This window comes from Typopeltis vanoorti, chromosome 7 (genome assembly GCF_054136105.1).
Source record: "Typopeltis vanoorti isolate ZY-2024b chromosome 7, IOZ_Tvanoo_1.0, whole genome shotgun sequence".
In the NCBI taxonomy this organism is placed as follows: Eukaryota; Metazoa; Arthropoda; class Arachnida; order Uropygi; family Thelyphonidae; genus Typopeltis; species Typopeltis vanoorti.
Window position 1 is genome coordinate 36,615,249 of NC_143555.1, and position 19,560 is coordinate 36,634,808.

The 19,560-nt window shown below is 34.7% G+C and overlaps 1 protein-coding gene across 2 annotated transcripts in view; it reads right to left on the minus strand.

Annotated features, from left to right (window-relative positions):
• LOC150104587 (BRO1 domain-containing protein BROX-like) overlaps positions 1-19,560 on the minus strand; it is a 163,176-nt gene that overhangs the window by 64,933 nt on the left and 78,683 nt on the right. For both annotated transcript variants that reach the window (XR_016548540.1, XM_090395217.1), the window contains exon 7: positions 10,916-11,001. Coding sequence is in view for 1 of the 2 variants with exons in the window: in XM_090395217.1 (XP_090251343.1) it covers positions 10,916-11,001 (86 nt within the window). In the remaining variant the exon portion in view is untranslated. The remainder of the gene's footprint in view (positions 1-10,915; positions 11,002-19,560) is intronic.

The window sequence follows — 19,560 nt, forward strand, 5'->3', positions numbered from 1 at the left end:
CCAGAACGCACAACTCTCAGTGGCAAAAGTTGCAAGTTTCTACATTTGTCCTTGTTGAAGGACAAACATAGACTTAGCCTTTTAAATTATGGTTTTACAGGTGTTGCAGACAAATGTGTAGGCTATGAAAGAAGTTTGTGTTTTGATCTCAAGCGACTTTTGATAGGCTATCGGCTTTTCTTGGACCACACTGGCACACTTCTTGGCAAAACCATAGTTTAGATTTAGGGAAGACATTTTGAGCAGATTCTGATAATCCATATCAGAATGAAAGCTTCCATTCTGATATGGATTATTTCTATAAAAAGATCACAATAAGTAACTGGATCTGAAGAATGAACACAGTAGTCTGACCATGGAAATGAGAAGTAAAATCATGTAAATCCTCCCACTTGGCACTGCTACAATACCAGATTACATGAGGTTGGTTGAAGGAAGGATGTTCCATCAAAGATGAAACATGGACGAGATTGTAAGCTGAGTTATCAAGAGGAGCAGTCACCTGAACAGAGTACCTGGAAGGAGAAGTAGTAAAGAAGAGACCCAAAGCATTTAGGTGAGTAAAGAGCATTGTCAGGAATTCTAGTAAGGAGGAAATGAATGATCTGTTTTAAGGCATTGCTTACAGCAAAAATCTCTGCCTCTCTTTCAGCTTGGCCAGTGAAATTCAAAAAAAAAAAAAAAGGAAGCTATTAGAATTGTGGACATTAAAATCACTAAGAGGAGCTTCGAAGAAGGGATATCAAAGAGGCCAGAATGATTTTCGGAAATGAGAGAACGGTAGAGATAGGTCAAAAATGTGAGATTCTATATTAGACATCCTTTGGCAAGGAACATCAGGCACAATCATTCCTTTATGATGGAAGGAATCATACAGGGTGTAATTTGAACATTTAGGATGGACTGCAGTTGATGTAGCACAAATTTGGGTTCAGTCAGAAACAGAACATCAGCTTTGGATGCCTGAAGGCGATGATGATGCACATCATTTAAGTTATTACTGATGTCATGGATGTTGGTGAAGTGAATATGAAAGATTTTTATGTGATATTTACAATTTTTATTTGGTATTTTCAGAGGGATATTTATTTTTTGCTTTAATCACAGAGACACTATAATTATTTTTATTTTTTTATGTTGTGTCCATACACAAGAGATTGATTGATCAACCTATAGTACATTAGTACCATGTATTGGCAGTGGATTGGGAAAGGAGGAACTTGTTTGCATTTGATTTAAATGACTGTAAATTCCTTGGGGGACACAGCAGGGGGGGGAACTGTTCCACAGTGCCAGTGCAGTAATTGTATGGATGAAGGAGGAGGAAAAGAAACTTGTTCTACGTGTACCGTGAAGGAATGTTGAGCAGCAGCTGCTTGTGTTCCAACGAGCTTAGTACTGAGTGGAGAAATTATTGATATTATTTCAGATGAGCATTTCCCATGGGAATATTTGTAGAATATACATATTGCAGACACTAAATGTCTGTGCAAAAGTGCAGAGAGTGAGTGGGTATGAGATGAGCCATTAATAAGTTTGCTCACCTCTCTATTGAGTCAAGCATATTGAGGGAGCTTTTAGGGGCCCAACCCCATATGTGGGAGCAGTTTTCAATAGCTGGGCAGATTTGTGATTTGTATAATGTTAAGCTGTTCAAGGGTAAAGAAACATCTTGAGCGAAAGAGAAATCCTAGTTTTTTTGAAGCTGAGGATGCAATGATTGTGATGTGCTTATGCAAGAAGTTTGATGTGACGGTAATTCCAAGAACAGAGATCTCAAACTGTCTGGAAATTTGGGTATTGTCAAAAAGAATACTGAGGAAAAATGGTTCTTTTTCATGGGAAATAGGACAGAACTAGGTTTTATTAGCATTAAAATTGATGCGATTATCTGAATCCCACTGGAAAATGGCTTGTAGATCGGAATTGAGGGTGGGGAATTGTGTAGGGAAGGGCTTATCAAATGAAAGCAAGGGGTGTAATGTGCTGTCGCCTGGAAAACTGTGAATTGGATTGGAGGTCAACTGAAGTAGGTCACTGATATATAGCAAGAAGAGGGTTGGTGAGAGGACAGAACCTCGTGCAACCCCACATTAGTTGAATGGTGAGACAGGGAACTATCCACCATCACACTCAGTGCTCATCCAGACAGAAAGCTGGTAATCCAACTACAGAAGTCCTCGGAGACCAAATGATGGTAGTTTGATTAGTAAGCCTTTGTGTGCCAGACACCATCAAAGGCTTTGGAGATATAAGTGCAACCACTTGAGATTCGCCAAACTTTCCCATGGCATTTGTCCAGAGATGGGTGAATGTGAGCAGATCTCCTGTCGATCAGCAGTCATGGAATCCATACTGGTGGTTGGTCGGTTATTAGGTGGGTGTCTTCAAGGTAGTGTAGGAGTTGGGAACTGATGATTTTTTTCCATTACTTTAGACAGGACTGAGGTAAGCGAGACAGACTTAGTTTCATATTTAATGTTTCAATGGGTGAAGAGAAAAATTCACCCATTGAAAAAATACACTTGAACATATCAACCATATATCCAATCTCCAAATTATCATGCAGCCTCAACAGGCCTCCCCCATACCATTACATTAAAATTTATAATCAAATGTGTTTGTATAAATTACTTCTTTGTAAAAAGTTAAAAATGTCATGCAATTTGTCCAAGTCTGATAACATCTGCCTGGGTGTATATGGATTGGCTAGATAAGTAAAATTTCATTCCTCTCTTGAGTGAAATGTTGGGCATTCCAGCAGAATATGATAAATGGTACGACACCTGTTATGTTTTTCACACATAGGTGGGTCATCAGCCCTCAGTATGTAAGAATGTGTAAAATTACTGACTTATGCAGAGATTAGCAAGAACAACTTCTACCCTTCTGTTTCTACATCGACTAAACTGCCAAAGCTTAATATCACATAATATATTGTACCGTCAAAAACTTTGAAAAAGTGTGAGCTGATTAAGCAGCTGCACCTGCCTTAAATTCCAATGTGGCTGGGAATCTATCACAACCAAACATCAAAATTTATAGTCATCAAATTCCTGACATGTACCCTCAAGGATATGATAGTACTACATACTAACTTCCTGTGTACATTTTTCCTCCAAATCAATCTATTGCCTGTCAAGACTCCAACATTATCAGATCTTATATATATATCTGTCTTTTTTAAGGCACTTTTTACTGTATCAATTCTCCTATATCTTGGTCTTCCTCTGGGCTTTTTTCCTACCAACCTGGCAGAGAACACTTGTTTTGCTAATCTTTCCACTCCCATTCTGTTTAAGTGACCATACTACCTGAGATTAGCTTCTAACACATTCCTGGATGCTAACAATGTCAAATTCTTTCCTAATATCCTCGTTCTTAATATGATATTACCACTGAGACCATCTGTTCACATCTCTAATTTTTCTCAGGACTCTCATATTTGTGGTCTCTAGTCATTGGTCAAGTGTTTTATTTCTAACCCAGCTCTCAGATCCATAAGTTAAAATTGGTTTGAATACTGTCTTGTATACAGCTAATTTAGTGTTTAGAATAATTTCTCTAAAATTTCTCAACATGTAATAAAACATGTAAATTTATTCAGTTGACTTCCTACCATACTGGCTTTGTTGATTCTGTTGTCTATTTCCATATTTAATTTCCCCTTCAAGAAAAACTGTGCCTAAGTAGCAGAAATGTTTTACTTGTTCTATAGGTTCTCTTGTGACGATGTAGTTGATATTTTCAGTATTTTGGCCTATTTTCATTGTCTTTGCATTGTTATTGCTAATTTTCATGCCAAATTTATTACAACAGTTATTCAATTTAATTGTGTCTATGGTCCCACAGAAGATTCTACTAAGGTAGAAGTGGAGGAATTTTTTGAGGCTCTAGAGAAAGATACTGACACAATGAAAAAAGAAAAGTTGGTCCTTGTTGGGGATCTAAATAGCAGAGTAGGAAGTGATTGTCAGACATACAAAAATGTTTTGGGAAAATTTGGAGAAAAGAGCAAAGCTAATAATAATGGCAAATATCTGTTGGTTTTCAGTTCTTTTAAAATGTCTTTGTTCATTTTTTGATCTAATAAAGTGCATTTTGCAGTTCTTATCATAAATCTCATTTCACTTTGTTTATCTTGTTTGTTTATTGCCCAAATTTCACCGCCATATAATAACGTGGGCACTGATAAAGTATTGTATATTTTCAAGCATGTTTCTTTTTGTACTATATTTCGGTTGAGTGTTCTGTTTATCAGGCTTATAATCTGTAATAATTTTGAAGTTTATAATTTTGTCTTTTTCTCGTTCATATGATATTTCACATCCAAGATAACTGGAAGTATTTATCTGTTCTATTATTTTATTATTGATAACTATTTTGCTTCTAACTGAAATTTGTCCACAAAATACTATTGTTTTAGTTTTATCTATGGAAATTTTCATTCCAAACTGGTGTACTATAATGTTTAAATTATACATTGCTCTTTGTAAATTGTTTTCCTTATCTAATATTATTATCTGATCATCTGCAAATAATAGCGTATTTATTTTGTTATTCCAGGAAATTTCTATACCTTGACTTTAAGGTGTTCCACTGTATTAATATTTCATTAATGTAAATGTTGAAGTGTCTTACTCCTTGGTTTATATCGTTTTTCAGTCAACTTTTCATTTATTTATATTTTATTATCTTTATATATATATATATTCAATATTGCATGTAGTAAAATATTAGGTATATTTATTCTTTGTAATATATCAAACAGTATATATCTTTTTACTTTGTCAAATGCTTTTTCATAATCTATAAACAAAAAATGAGTTTTCAAATAAAAATTCTCTTTTTTCTATAAGTAGTTTTAAACAGAAAGCTGCATCCATTGTAGAGCATCCTTTCTAAATCCATTTTGACATTCTAATAATATTTTTTCACTGTATATTTTTAGTTTTTCATTAAGTATTCTGCTATATATTTTGTAGCATGTATTCAAAAAACCCCTGTAGTTAGCAGGTTTTGTTTTATCCCCTTCTTTAAATATAGGTATTACTATGCTTGTATTCCATTCTATTGGTATTTGTCCATTTGTATATATTTTATTTAAAAATTTTAGTAATCTTTGATTAAATTTTTTTCCAGCAAATTTATACAGTTCGGAGTTTATCCCATCTGCTCCTGGTGATTTGCCACTTTTTATTTTATTTAGGTTGTCCTTTAATTCTTTCATTGTCATCATAGCATTTAAGATATTTTGTAAGTTTCTGGTGTAATTATTTTTGATGCTATTATCCATCCAAAGATCTGTAAAGTAATCTAATCCAAGAATTCTTTTACATCTATTTCACAATTTATATTTACAGTTTCTCTTATATATGCATTCATGTGTTCTAGTATTTTGTATGCACTGGGTCTTATTTTGTATATGTCATTTTCTATATATGATACAAATTTTTCCCAGATTTCTCTCTCTTTCTGGTTTCTTTTTTTGACTATTGCTTGTCTTTTTTTTTATATTCAATTTCATCTTCTTGTTTTTTTGCTACTTAACCATCTTTTAAAAGCCAGCTTTTTATTTTCAATTATTGTTTTTATTTCATTGCCCCATATATGTAATTTTTTATTTTTATATTTTTTTGTGTTCCTAGACTTTTACTAGACATGTTGCTGATGTGATAATTTCTTTTATATTATTCCATTCTTTCTCAATGTCTTCATTTTCTTGTATTTTTTCTAAGTAGTTATTAATCCTCTGTTGGTTTAAAATTCTTATACTTAAATCATTTAGTACTTACTTTGTAATTATATTTTGTTTCTCTAGTTTGTTTATTTTTTTGTAATTTTTGTAGCCAGTTTGGTGGAAATCTTAGTTTTGCCTGTCTTAAATAATGATCTGTGTCAATTTCTAGCCCTCTTCTAACTTGAACGTCTAGGAAGAGGTTTGCTGCTTTTTCATTTGCTATAAAGTAGTCTATTACTGATTTTTGTCATCTTGCACACCACATATATTTATGTTTGTAAAATGTATTCATCATTTTTAAGTTATTATATTGTATAATCAATGAGTCACTTTCCATTTTTGTTTAATTTTTCATATATTTCTTGTAACTCTTTGTAAAAGTAATCATTTTCTTCTTCTTTTCCTTCTTCAGGGGCATACACTCCAACAACAGTTAAATTTTCTTTATTTAATTTTAATCGACTTCTAATATTCTTTCATTCCAGTATGTATAATGAGTTATTTTTGCTTTAATTGATTTATGGATCCAAATCATTACACTAGCTTTTGCATGTATTTCTTTGTCCACTCCACTATATATGATATTGTAGCTAGCTGTTTATTTTGTTCCTCTAAGTTTTTTTTTTTTTGTTTCTGTAAGAACTGCAATTTCTATATTTTCGTAATTTAAAATTTTATCTAATTCTTCTTCTTTATGTGCTATGCTTCTAATGTTCCATGTATCAAATTTCACCACGTTTTTCTTTTTCGAAAGTTTCTTAACCTTTTCCAGTTTGCAGTTGTTTCCCATGTTTTCTATCCAGTTTGGATTTCTTTGAGACTTGAAAGTAATATGTATTTCCCTATGTCAACTGACTAGCATGACTTAAGGTGGGGCTGCCACCTTAAGACAACCTCCTCGCCCTCGAATTCCTCTAATAGCACTGGGGGAAGGGGAGTAAGAAGTAAGAGAGAGTAGAGAGAAAGAAGAGTAGAAGACCAGGCTTGCTTTTTTTTTTTTTTTAGTAGATAGTGAAAACCAGTTTGAGAGGAAAGAGTCATGTCCTCACCCTCAAATTGCTCTAATAGCACTGGGGGGGGGGGGTAAGAAGTGAGAGAGAGTAGAGAGAAAGAAGACTAGTCTCCAGATATGATATACCAAGTGTGTATTATACAAAGTAAGATCAGATCTAGCTTGGGTATCTTGGGTTTGCCATGCCCATACTCACCAATGTGAGTCCCTGAGATTTATTTAAAAGTATAACATCATCAATTTTAATATCAGGTTTAATACCACTTTCCTTCATAATATGGTTCATATAGATAATGGATATCAGAGGGGATAATGTACATCCTTGTCTGACACCAGATTTAACATCAAACCATCTTCCTGTACTTCCTTCAATTCTAACTGCTACTTACGACTCAAATAAAAACTAAGTATTGCTTGATATAAAGTCCCACTGACACTATATAAATGTAGCATTTTGTACAGCTTTTCTCTCGGCACCTTGTCATATGTCATTTGCAGGTCATAAAAACTTAAATACAGATTTTTGTTATATTCCTATGATTTCTCAACTATTTGTCATAAAGTGAAAAATTGATCCTGACAGCCTCTATTTGGCCTGAATCCATCTTGTCCTTCACCAAGCTTCCACAATCCTTCACAACCATTTCTCAAGTATACTTGCATAAATCTTACCAGGAACACTTGGTAGGGAAATTCCTCTGTAATTCTCACATTCAGTTTTATTTCCCTTTTTGTATATGGGTACCATGAGAGCTCTACTCCAATACAGTATTTAGCTTTGTTACATTTGTCTCTGTATTCTCTAAGAGCACAAGCTGACTTCGTCAAGTCAGTTCTGATTTTTCTATCCTTGCAGACAACCTCACCACATGCTTCTCTGACTAAATCAATCAATGTTTTCTTCAGGGCTTGCAACTGAATCTCCAAGGTTTGGTTCCATCAAAATTTAAGATTCTTCATTTTGTATAAAATGAAGACTGTGGATTGTACGCAGGAGAGGAGACAGCCCATAAAGAAGCAACGAGTTGGTATAAATCATGCACCTTTGACAGTTTTCTCTATAGGAAGTTTTCTTTGTAGAAGCTAAAAGGATACCAATTTACAGATGTCCCAGTCATCCAAAAAAAGCTGTGGCAGATGAATTAAAGACAATCGAACAAGTGGAATTTTCTGATGCTCTCCAATAGCTATATGACTGTGCCAAAAGCCTATATAGATGCCAATTGTATTGCGATTTTTTTTCTTTTTTTATGTTGCTCCCACCCATGAAAGGTTATTTGTAAACCTACAGTACATTTTGTAACATGGATGTGCTAGGGATTTTTTTTTCTATTAAACATAACAAATATGTTTTATCATTCTCTTTTTTTTTAATATAATTTTTGTCTTAAAACTTATGGACCATACTATGTAAGCTGGATGAAGAACCAAGGAAGCTATATGGATTAATAAAGCAATGAGGAACGATGTTTATTATTTTTTTAAAATAAATAAAAGGTGGAAACTTTGCGACTACTGGAAAAGATATCACAATGATGTGTCGACAATGCTATTTAAGAGAGATGGTAAACAAAGATGAGTCACAATGAAATAGGCTTGAATAAGCTTCAGGAAAGTTTGGTTTTATAATGAAAATTCTGCAAAGGAAGTTACAATGGAATGTCATTGTAATTTTTTTTTTTTTTTGTAGTTAATTGTCCATAACATGCCAACCTTCAATCAACTGAATCAAAATTCAGCATACCATTACTTGCATTCAGCATCCTACAAATTGATATGTTATCATATGCATGAGTTCTGCCATATTCCTTGTTCTCACAGCCTTTTTTGCTCTTGACAGAGGAGCAGATTTGCAGCAATACAACGTGATAAATATCAAGATTATATCTGTTATTTGCAGTTAGAAAAGTTTGGATTAGTAGACCATGCCATCCAAACCGACATACAATTATAGAAAATCAATATTCTTTTTTCTAAAAAAAACAAAACAGATTAGAAGGTTTATTTAAGGAGAAATGTGAAGTCTGGCATTATGTATCCAGTTTAAATAGAAATGATGTTTACCAATGACTGTGTTGTTTGTAGCAAGTTGGGATTATCAACATTCTGCAGAAATGTGGAATAGTGAAAAGTAATCCACAGTGATGATTTGCCTTATGCTTACAGGCATGCCAGACTATAATGGTTAAACAAACCTTAACAAATGAAACATATTAGACACAAATTTACAAATAGTGATTATTGCTAACATAATATGATCTCTATGTTGCAAGGACCTTCTATAACTGAATTTTAAATTACATGGTCTTTTGTGTGCTTGAGATAGACAAAATACTGTTGTTAATACAAAATTGGTTATGTAAGCATAACTGTCTCAAATGTATTATGCCTCAGCCTAACATTCCACTAAAATGAGAATCCAATTGCTATAATTCATTATATTGCAAGTTTACTATATAAAAGTTATTCACATATTCAATATATACTGATTGGAAAGAAGTCAACAGACACCATAGTGTCAGGAACAAACAGTCATATTGCCCACTTTAATAAGATGTAGGACACCCTTTTGCTGCTATGACTGCAGCAATCCTATGGGGCATACTTTCCACAAGTGTACAATAGCAATCAATGGAAATTTGGGTCATGATTCCCATAGGCATGTAATGAGGTCTTGGACCATTGTGGGGTGGATTTCCAGTAGGGTTGAGATCAGGTCTCTGTGGAGGCCAGTCAAGTGTGGTGATGTTCATGTCCACAAACCATGCAGTTACAGCAGCCTAACTTACCCAGGTAAGTTAGTACAACACTATATTCAGTCCTGAAGATATTTTCAGGCGCAAACTTTGTTTGTTCTCACTGGGATAAAGGATTAAACTAAATTCATTATAGTCTAACCTAGTGATAAATAAACTTTCAACATCTTTCTCTAAATCCAGAGTAATTTAATAAAAAAAATGTGATAAACCTTTTGACAACTCCCATAGGCAAAGATGACTTGCTACTGCTTCTGCCTAGTATCTCCATCTCTGGGACTGGCTCCCACTGAAGAGACCTCAATAAAGGTCGAAACTAGTCTGGGTAGTGGCCAATCCCTTAATGCATAACAGTATACATATCCACAAGGAAATGTGTTTTGCATTATGGGAGATACTGGGTTAGGAGTGTTGGTAGCTTGCTCCACCTTTATACGAGTTGCCTTGGTGTTGCACTACTTACCCAGGTAAGTTAGTACAACACTATATTCAGTCCTGAAGATATTTTCAGGAGCAAACTTTGTTTGTGCTCACTGGGATAAAGGATTAAACTAAATTCATTATAGGAAATGGTGGTGTGATGGAATGAACCATCACACCACCATTTCCGAATTTCATAGTGGGGTTACACACTCTGGTAAGAGATGCTCACTGAGCATCTGCCACACACCCTTTCGTCTGTGCAGTAGAGGGTGTAGGATGATTTGTCATTCCATAACAGAGATTATAAGCTTCCACGTTCCACTGTCCGTGCTCTTTGCACCACTGAAGGCAATGAAGCATGCTGGTTCAGTGATGTGGGACTTGCATATTGAGATCTTACCATGGAAACCCATGCTATGAGCCGTGGTTCTGAATGTTTTCGTGCAGATTTGTGTTCTAGTCAATGCCCAGAACTCTGTATTTAACATGTCAGCCGACATATGGCAGTTTCACATATTTTCCTTTGTAGCACCCTATGGCCATGTTCAGTAAGTATGGTGCTCGTTCACTGCAGATAGCATTTACAGTTGACTCCCTGTGCTTCCATCTCAGTATGGTATCACTGATTGTTGACTTGGGAGGGGGGCCCAATTTGTCAAGAACATGCTGAACAGATGGGCCTGCAACATGGAATCCCATCAGAACACTTCTTTCGCACTCTGTTATCTTCTTGCAGCCATTTCACCCAGACACAGATGTACTAAATTATAAGCATCATATTTCTCCAATTTATATTGGCTACAAACACATGACTCATTACATGGCATGATGCACCTTGCCCACAGGATGTCCAGTTACTTCTTTTTAATCAGTGTATATTAAATAATATATTAATTTTTTTTTCTGCTATGTAACTGAATCATTAGAAATAATTCTGGGAGTAGTTGCTCAAAATAAAGTCTACTCACGTAAAATCATACTTACATATGACAAGTAAAAGAGTGATTTCAATTGTAAATACTTGTTCCACTTTCCAAATTTGTGAGGATCGAGTGCAGAAATAGAAGCAGCTAAAAATAAGTTTGTTTAGCAAATTTTTACACTTTAAATCACATTATTAAGTTAATAACACACATTAAACAAACTTCAAGTCATTCAATTATGAAAATAAATGGTGATGATAAATTTAGTATTTGGTAGCTATTCTGAGCATGGTTTAGCTAATAAAGCCCCATTCTTTCAAAATTTGAGGTTTTTCTAGAAATTTCCTTAGAAAATTCTGGGATCACAAGGCCGAGTTACATCTAAGGAAAATATAAATAAAAGTGATCTATGACTATATCAGGGTGCATTCATAGAAACATTAATCTGTTTGGATAACAGAGCCCTAACTGCTGAACTTGACCATATCCTTAACCTGACCATATCACTTTCTTAGGCAATGGCTATAACCCCCCCTCACCCCAAAATAATAAAACCATGGAACAACAATCCCCTCCCCTCCTCCTTCAAAGCAGAGATTACTCAAAATCTATCACTGGGGCACATCTAAAATATTAACAAAATCCCAAGGAAATATGACCTTATAACCAGACCACACAAAAAATTGCAATCTCTTATCTACTCTACCAAAGACTAGCTACATCCCCTAGACCCCAGTAGAATATCAGGTCCTTTGCAGTTGTGAACTGTTCTACTATGGCCAAACAGGAAGGACAGCTGATATCAGAACACAAGGACTACATCCACCAATACAGCCATTTAGGACTCGTTAACCATGCTTTGGATGCCCACCACAGGGTATACTGGAAGAAGACCACTCTATTACACTACAGCAAATACTAGTATACGAAAGACTATTCATGAATCTGCTCAGATTTGAAAAGCTATCCAAACCTCAACAAAATTGGGTGAATGAGACTGCCCTAAATTTGGGAAGCATATATTTTAAGAATGTCAGCCCAACAGCCAAGAGAACCCAATTTAGCACACTAGGCCCTACTTCTGTTGCCTTTATTCAGCCTCATTTGCTCACAGTGTTAGTATTTGTGTGCACATATCGTTTTTTTTTTTGTGATCCCTGATGATGGCAATGTAACATTGTCGAAATATAGGAAAATATTAAAGTTTGTATTAGATATATGAAGAGCCAAAGGCTTCAATTCAGAGACATATGACTTGTTTAAGTTAAGGGATATTACATCCCATATCGTTTCTTAGCCGAATAAGAAACTCAAAGAGTTTCATGCCGAATATAGTAGAAACTATATAAAGTTTGGTGATTCCAAGCGCAAGCAAATACCTGGATACTGCAGCAACTGACCCTTAAGGTAGTGCAAGCTGAGGCAACTCATGGCAAGGTGGAGCAAGCTCTGATCACTATTCTTGATATTTACCCATAATGTCTTAGCTCCTAGGAGCTGTATTACTGTTCTACATTATGAGAGATTAAAGTTTAATTAACGTTTTTTATAATTAATATTCTAGTATACATTGTCATTTCCTGAAAAATTAAAAAAAGCAATCTGACCCAATTTTGCATCATTAGCATATGATTGAATATTTCTCTCTAGACCCCCAACTGTTAATATACAAGTTAAACAGCCATATAAGCACAGATGTATAGTACCCACTAGTACTCATCACATCCATACATCACTTTCTGATGCCTGTCAACCAGCCCTTTCCTATCCCATGTTAAGACTATTTTGCACATCCATCTCAATGGGAATGCACAACCTCCTCCCATGTAAAATCCTGTTAAAATGACTTGGCAAAATCAAGAGGTATGGAGGCACATATTCAATACCTCTATTCAATTTTGTTGTAAAATGTGTGAGCAGATTGCAATAAGAATAATGAACAATCTGATGATCTTAAACTTTGTGTCCATGTTATTTCCATGGAATATTAATGGTGTTATAATTTTAATGGACACTTCAACGTTGATGGCAACCTTGATGCAATTATGTCAAGGCTAGTCAAGCAGTTAACAAATCCATGCAATCCTCTATAAAGGATCGAAATGATATCCACACACCTGTGGATGCAGGTCCTGACAACTACTTCAACAATAGAGGCTAGTCTATAATTCATTGCAGTTGTCTATAACTGGTCTATACAGGTCTATAATTGATTGCATCAGTCCTGATGTCACCTTTGAATAATGGAATCACCTTACCTTTCTTCCACTCACTAGAAATTGAGTTCATGTAGAGACTCAAGTTAAACAACCAAGTTATGGAGGGGAAGAAGGAAACCACTAATTCTTTTGTGCGTTCCTTTGGCATGTGTTGATATTCCATGTAATCCCACTGCTGTCTTTACATCAAGCACTTGCAAGTATCTTTAATACTTGAAACTTTCAAGGAAATTATATTCTTGTTTAATCCTTCATCCAAGTGTAAGCAAAAACAAAGTTTGCATGTGAAGTATCTTCACAGCTAGGCTACTTGAATATAGAGGCTAATAACTTCACATTAATTGTCTTAATATCCCATAAACCAAAGTACACATTCTTTCAGGTGTATAATACTATGTATTTTGAAAGTTTTTTTTTCACTTGGATTATACTATAAATTAAAGATGCCAAGAAATTGTATAATATATAATATAATTAATAAAATATAATTTCTTTCCATCTTTAATTTATAGTATAATCAAGTGAAAAAGACTTTCAATATCTATCTCTAATCCAGATTATATTTTAATAATAAGGTGGGATACTTTTTGACTACTTGTATATGGGAAATATATGACTTTGGCATTACTTCAACCCTGGTATCTCTTCCAGGTCTGGCTCCCACTAATGACATTAAATAATGTTCATCTTTGGGTTTGCTTGCTTCTTGGGAGTAGAGAGAGAGGCTCTGATTGGTGGCAGGTTTTTGCCTATCACTGAGTAGAACCACAGCTGAGTTTCCTGTCCTGGAGTGATGAGTTTCATTTTGTGAGATTTAAAGTGATCTTGTAGATCACTCTGAGATTTTGGAGAGTTATCCTCACAATACCTCAATAATGGTTGAAACCAGTCTGGATAGCAGCCCTTACCCTTATAATGCTTGGCATTATACACATCCAAAAGGTTGTGTTTTGCATTATGGGATACTAATGCAACTCATGTGAAATCATTAGATTTTATATACAAGTAGCCCAGTCATGAAGATACTTCACATGCAAACATTTGGATAAAGGATTAAACCAAGAATATAATTTCTTGGCATCTTTAATTTAACACTATATCTTACAGGAAGGCCTCTTTATCCAGACTGGTTTTGACCTTTATCACAGTACTGTTAAGGTGTGAGGGTATCTCTACAAGATCACTACTAAACTCATCACTTCTGAGCTGATCACTCCAAGACAGGATACTCAATGGCAGCTCCACTCAAGTGACAGGCAAAAACCAACCACCAAGTAGAATCACTCTACTCCCCAGGAAGCAGGTCCAAAGACAATATTGTCATGTTATTAAAATACTTTGGATTAGAGTTAGTTAGCTTAGATAGATTCTTCCTAATATGCTACACCAATATAAGTGGCCTCCGTTCAAACCTCAACGATGTCCATTTCCAGTCTACAAAAGCATGCTTACTTTTCTTGACAGCAATGCAAATTTCTACTCCATCAAGCACTACTCACTTCTACTTTCTCAGTAACACACTCTTTGATTCATTTCACTCTAAAGGTGGGGTTTGTGCATATGTTTGCTCTGACATACCATGTCAAAGAGTGCTCAACCTGGAACCTCCAGATTTATTATAATTATTACCCTAAGACCCAATGCAGTCAAAGAGTCATCTAGGATGTCCCTTGTCATACACACACCTCACCTTAAATGCATTTAAATTAACTGGCACACCACACTCTCAGCCAAGGCATTCAATCATTCACAACTCTACATGCAAAAAACCTGCTTCTCACTCCCTTGTTCAACATCCTCCTTATGCAGCTTCCAGGGATGACCTCTTGTTCTCCCCTGATCTCCCACCATTTTATGAAAAACCTCTTCAACACTGATCCTATAATGACCCCTTGCCAACCTGTATGTCTCTATCATACCACTCCTCTTCCTCCTATCCACTAGACTGTAAATTGCATCTTCTCAACCTTTCATCATATTCAACATTCCAGAGGTCAGAAACTTAGTCACCTCTGGACCCAACATCTTTTCTTTTGAAAACTAAGTGACGAAATCTGTGCACAGCAGCCCATGTGTAGCCTAACCAGAGCTTTATACAATGGAATAAGAATCGCCTTACAAGTCAGTGTCCTCCATATCATTCCCAGAATTAGTTGTGTTGTCCTCACAATTTTGGCAATGTGTTCTTTAAATTTTAGATCCTTATCCACTATCACACCAAGATCTCTTATTTTCTCCACATCCAACAATATATCCCTACCAAGCGTAAATTCTACATCCTATTTTCGTTTCCCAAATTTTAAAACCTTACACTTTGCAATATTGAGTAGAGCAGATGCTTTGCATAGATGCAACGAGCATCTATGCAAAGTTGGTCCCAACTTTGCATCATCTACAAACAACTGAATATCCTCATCCAAATCTTTCCCCAATATCATTAACATACATGTTAAACAGAAATTGCCTTAAAACAGACCCCTGAGGCACACCATTAGAGACTTTCCTCTTCCAGGATATTGCTTCTCCATGCACAACTTATTGATACTGATCCAATGCACTAGTCTAATATCCAATCCCATCTGCTCTAGTTTGAATATCAACTTATCATGCAGTATCTATCAAAGCCATTACAAATTCTAAGTATACTACTGTGTATCTATCTTCTTTGTCCAACAAAGCCATCATCTTATTGTAATAAGTAAGTAGATTACTAAAACATGACCCTAACTTGACCATTATCCAAATAGATAACACCATCGTCAACCCAATTCTGGATTCTGGTTCTCACCAGCCTCTCCAACACTTTAACCAAAACAACGGACACATCGATAGGCTATAATTTGATGCTTGAGTTCTGTCATCTTCCTTATGAAGAGGCAATATTGCCTTCCTCTACGCCTATGAAACTTGACCCAGTGGAACTTGACTCATATTAAACAAATATGCCAACTCTCTGGCACAATTCTTCAAAATAGTTGGCGATATATTATCAAGTTCCACAGCTTTATTAACATCAAGTTTGCTCAATTCCCAATATATCTCTTGGTCACTTCATAGCCAGTCTCTTCCTCCTCATCAACTGCTCTCAAACTTTCCATGATGCTACATTCACAAGAATGAAAGACCTTAATGAACTGCTCACTAAATATCCTAACTATATCCTCTGCAGTAGTTGCTTTTATACCATTTTCATCAAACAATGTCATCCTTCCATAATCATTCTTTTTTTTCTGGCTACACATTGAAAGAACACCCTAGGATTCTTTTTAGCTTCATTAGCTAACTGCTGCTACTTCACTTTTGTTACCCTTACTGACCAAGTCACCTTTCTTGAATCTTCTTTTGATCATCTCTAGCTGAAAATCTCTGTACCTCATCCTACCAAATCCATTTTTAGATATTCTTCAATCCAACTTTCCTAACAGTGAGGTCATTTCCTTGGAGACTTTAATGTTCACAACATCATCTGGCTCTCCTACTTCAATTACATAGATCAAGCTGGTAAGAGGCTGAGCTATTTGCCATTACCAAAGATCTTACACAAATAGTACATATGCCTAACCAAATACCAGACAACCCCAACAACTCTCTTCAAATAACTTGGCCCTCTTCCTCTCTAGTGACCCATCAAGGTACACTGTTAATGTAGTCTGTCCCTTAAGTAGCTCAAACCACAATCGTGTGCTCCTATGAAACAATATTAACATGCTCACTCACATCCATGCATTATATGACATTACAACAAGAGAAGAATCAAGCATACCATAACTGTCTTGCATACGAAAGTCCATACGTCTATACTGCCTATACCAAAGCTGAGAATAGTTGCAACACACCCACACTTTGAAATTGAAAGAGTTAAATGCAGAAAACTTGCATCCTGAATAGCAACCACAAAGAAAAAGTCAATCTTCTGGCTTCCTACTTCTTTCCCAATTCTTGTACTATTGATTTTGGTAAATGTCTCTAACATTAGCATTATAACATCGAGCATTATTGCAAAATAAGCAGCTTCCTTAATTTCTGATATTAATATTTCTCGTTTTTTTACTTATTAACGCTATGAATTCATCACAAGTATGGTAAGAAAGATAATTTGATCTGCCAGAACCACAGTCAGTGTACATTTTCATGTGATGTTTTAAAAAGTCATCAAATTCACTTAAATAATGTAAACACGATAAATAATTTCTGCAAGAATCAGAAAAAATATCATTTCTTTTTTCTCTAAATGCTAGCCCAAGTTTACTCAGTAACTTAATGGTAGCTATTCTTCTTTTTAAAACCTCTCTCCAATAATCTTCTTCAGACTGTATTTGTTTGATCAATTCAGAATCAATTCGACTATTTACAGAACTTGATTTTCTTTTGCAATATGTGCACATCACTCGTATATGCTCAGTAGAATGTCATGATCACATAAGGTTTGTGTTATATTTCCCCAGTCATTAAAACACTTCATTAAGCTATTATTTGACTTAGAAAACAATTTAAACAAAACAGTAAATTGCTTTGCTGGTTTTTGAAAAAATTAGCCACTCTTGTTTCTCCATTGTTCCGTTCGCCTTTTTACAGTAAAAATGTGATATATTTACATTTCTGACATATATTCTATTGCATTCTGTGTATTCTTTTTTTAAATTTTTGATTTTACCAACATTCTGAGGCATATTTATTAAAATATGTTTGATAAACTGTTCATTAATTGTAAGTGGCCACACTGCTATATTGGTAGGATAAGAGATAGCTTGCTTTCTGGTAAGTACAGACTCCGATTGAAAATTTTCTTCAGAATCCTCTCGATTTGTTTCATTTACTTCTTTCTCTCCTTCTATGTTTTCCACATCATTTTGATGTTCTTTATTTTCACTTTCATCTCCTCTGATAATGATACCAATGTTTCGTTTTCATTCCGAGAATGTGAAGTACAACTTCAGTTCTATGAAATTCTTCATTTTCAGAATGCAAGAAAGACAAAATTGTCCCTTTTGACTATTTAGCTGTTTTTCATTTTCTCTAAGTCGTTTTCTTTTACTAGCTCCAGATTCAAATTTTCTTGGCAACCCTGACAACTCAAATTGAAGCAGGATTCCAGAAGAAACTTAAATCTGGAGCCACTTTCATTGACCTAACATCTGCTTATGACACTGTCTGGATCAAGAGCCTCCCTCCTAAAACTAGGAAATATTATAAAGTGTAAAAAACTCTACAATTTTTTGAATCTATTCTCTCCAACAGAAAGATCTGGGTCCATATTGGCAGAAAAAAGAGCAGGTCCAGATTCCTTCACAACGGTCTTCTTCAGGGCTCTGTGTTATCCCCTATACTTTTTAATATTTAAGTATATGATCTTCCTCATACCACAGCACTGTATTTCTTGGATTGACCCTTTTTTTGCTGCACAATTTACTTATTGTGTCTCTTCCCAAATAAAAACGAATTTCACATGTGCGAAAATAAATAATCGAAATGTTTGTTCGCATTGGAAATATTATGTCAAATATATATATATTTATATATATTTTTAAATAACATTTATTGAAATAAATATGACATTTTGCTTCCTTTCCTTGCAAAATAAGATTATATGGGTCACACATTTCAATTTTAGGAACGATTTTTTTATTTTTTATTTATTTGTATGAACAACAAATGGTGTTAAACTGTATTACTCAGGGTTTGCAATTGCGAGTCTTTTTAATTTATATCCAATGGTATTTTATCAGAGATTCTACACCTTTGTCTTTTGCTTAAAACTGCAACAGTACAATTACTTTGGAAAAATAACAAATTCAACCAAAAAGAAAGTGTATGTTATCTAGAAGTATTTGTGTGTGTGTGTGTGGTGATAATTCTGGAAGGGGTGAGTTAGCCATTAAAGGCAAATTAATTCTGTTATGAAAATTTTGGAAATAAAATTTCATTTTGAAGCATGCACCTACACGTTTCAAAAGATATGCAAAAACCAACAGATTACGTTATAAAAATTATGCATTACATGATATGATTCAAGATTTACGTATGATAACTAACCTTCAAACTAAGATTATGAATAAAATAGGAAACTTAATTTGGAACAGGTGGAGGCTGTATTCATTTTTAGATTCAGATTTTCATGAATTTATAAAATAATTGTTTGACAAAAATAATTATCTTCAATCAAGTTCTTGGAGAATTTTAAAATGTATTGGCGATTAAAATAATTAGCAAAAAAATTGATAGTGACATTGATTTTCCAAAGTGATACAATATGAAGTGAAGAAAGTATAAAAGGATTTATTTTATGCTGGCATTAAAAACTATAATATAATTAAGCAGCAAAATGAATATAACTCATAGGTATTTAGTCTGATATAACTTAGATTCTGGTTACCAAGCAAACGGCAAGCAACTGCGTTTCTTGCTGTAGGACACAGAACGTAGCTACTACGTATGCCAGGTAATGTTGCTGTTTTTTTTTTTGTTTTTTTGTGAAGAGTAAGGTTTT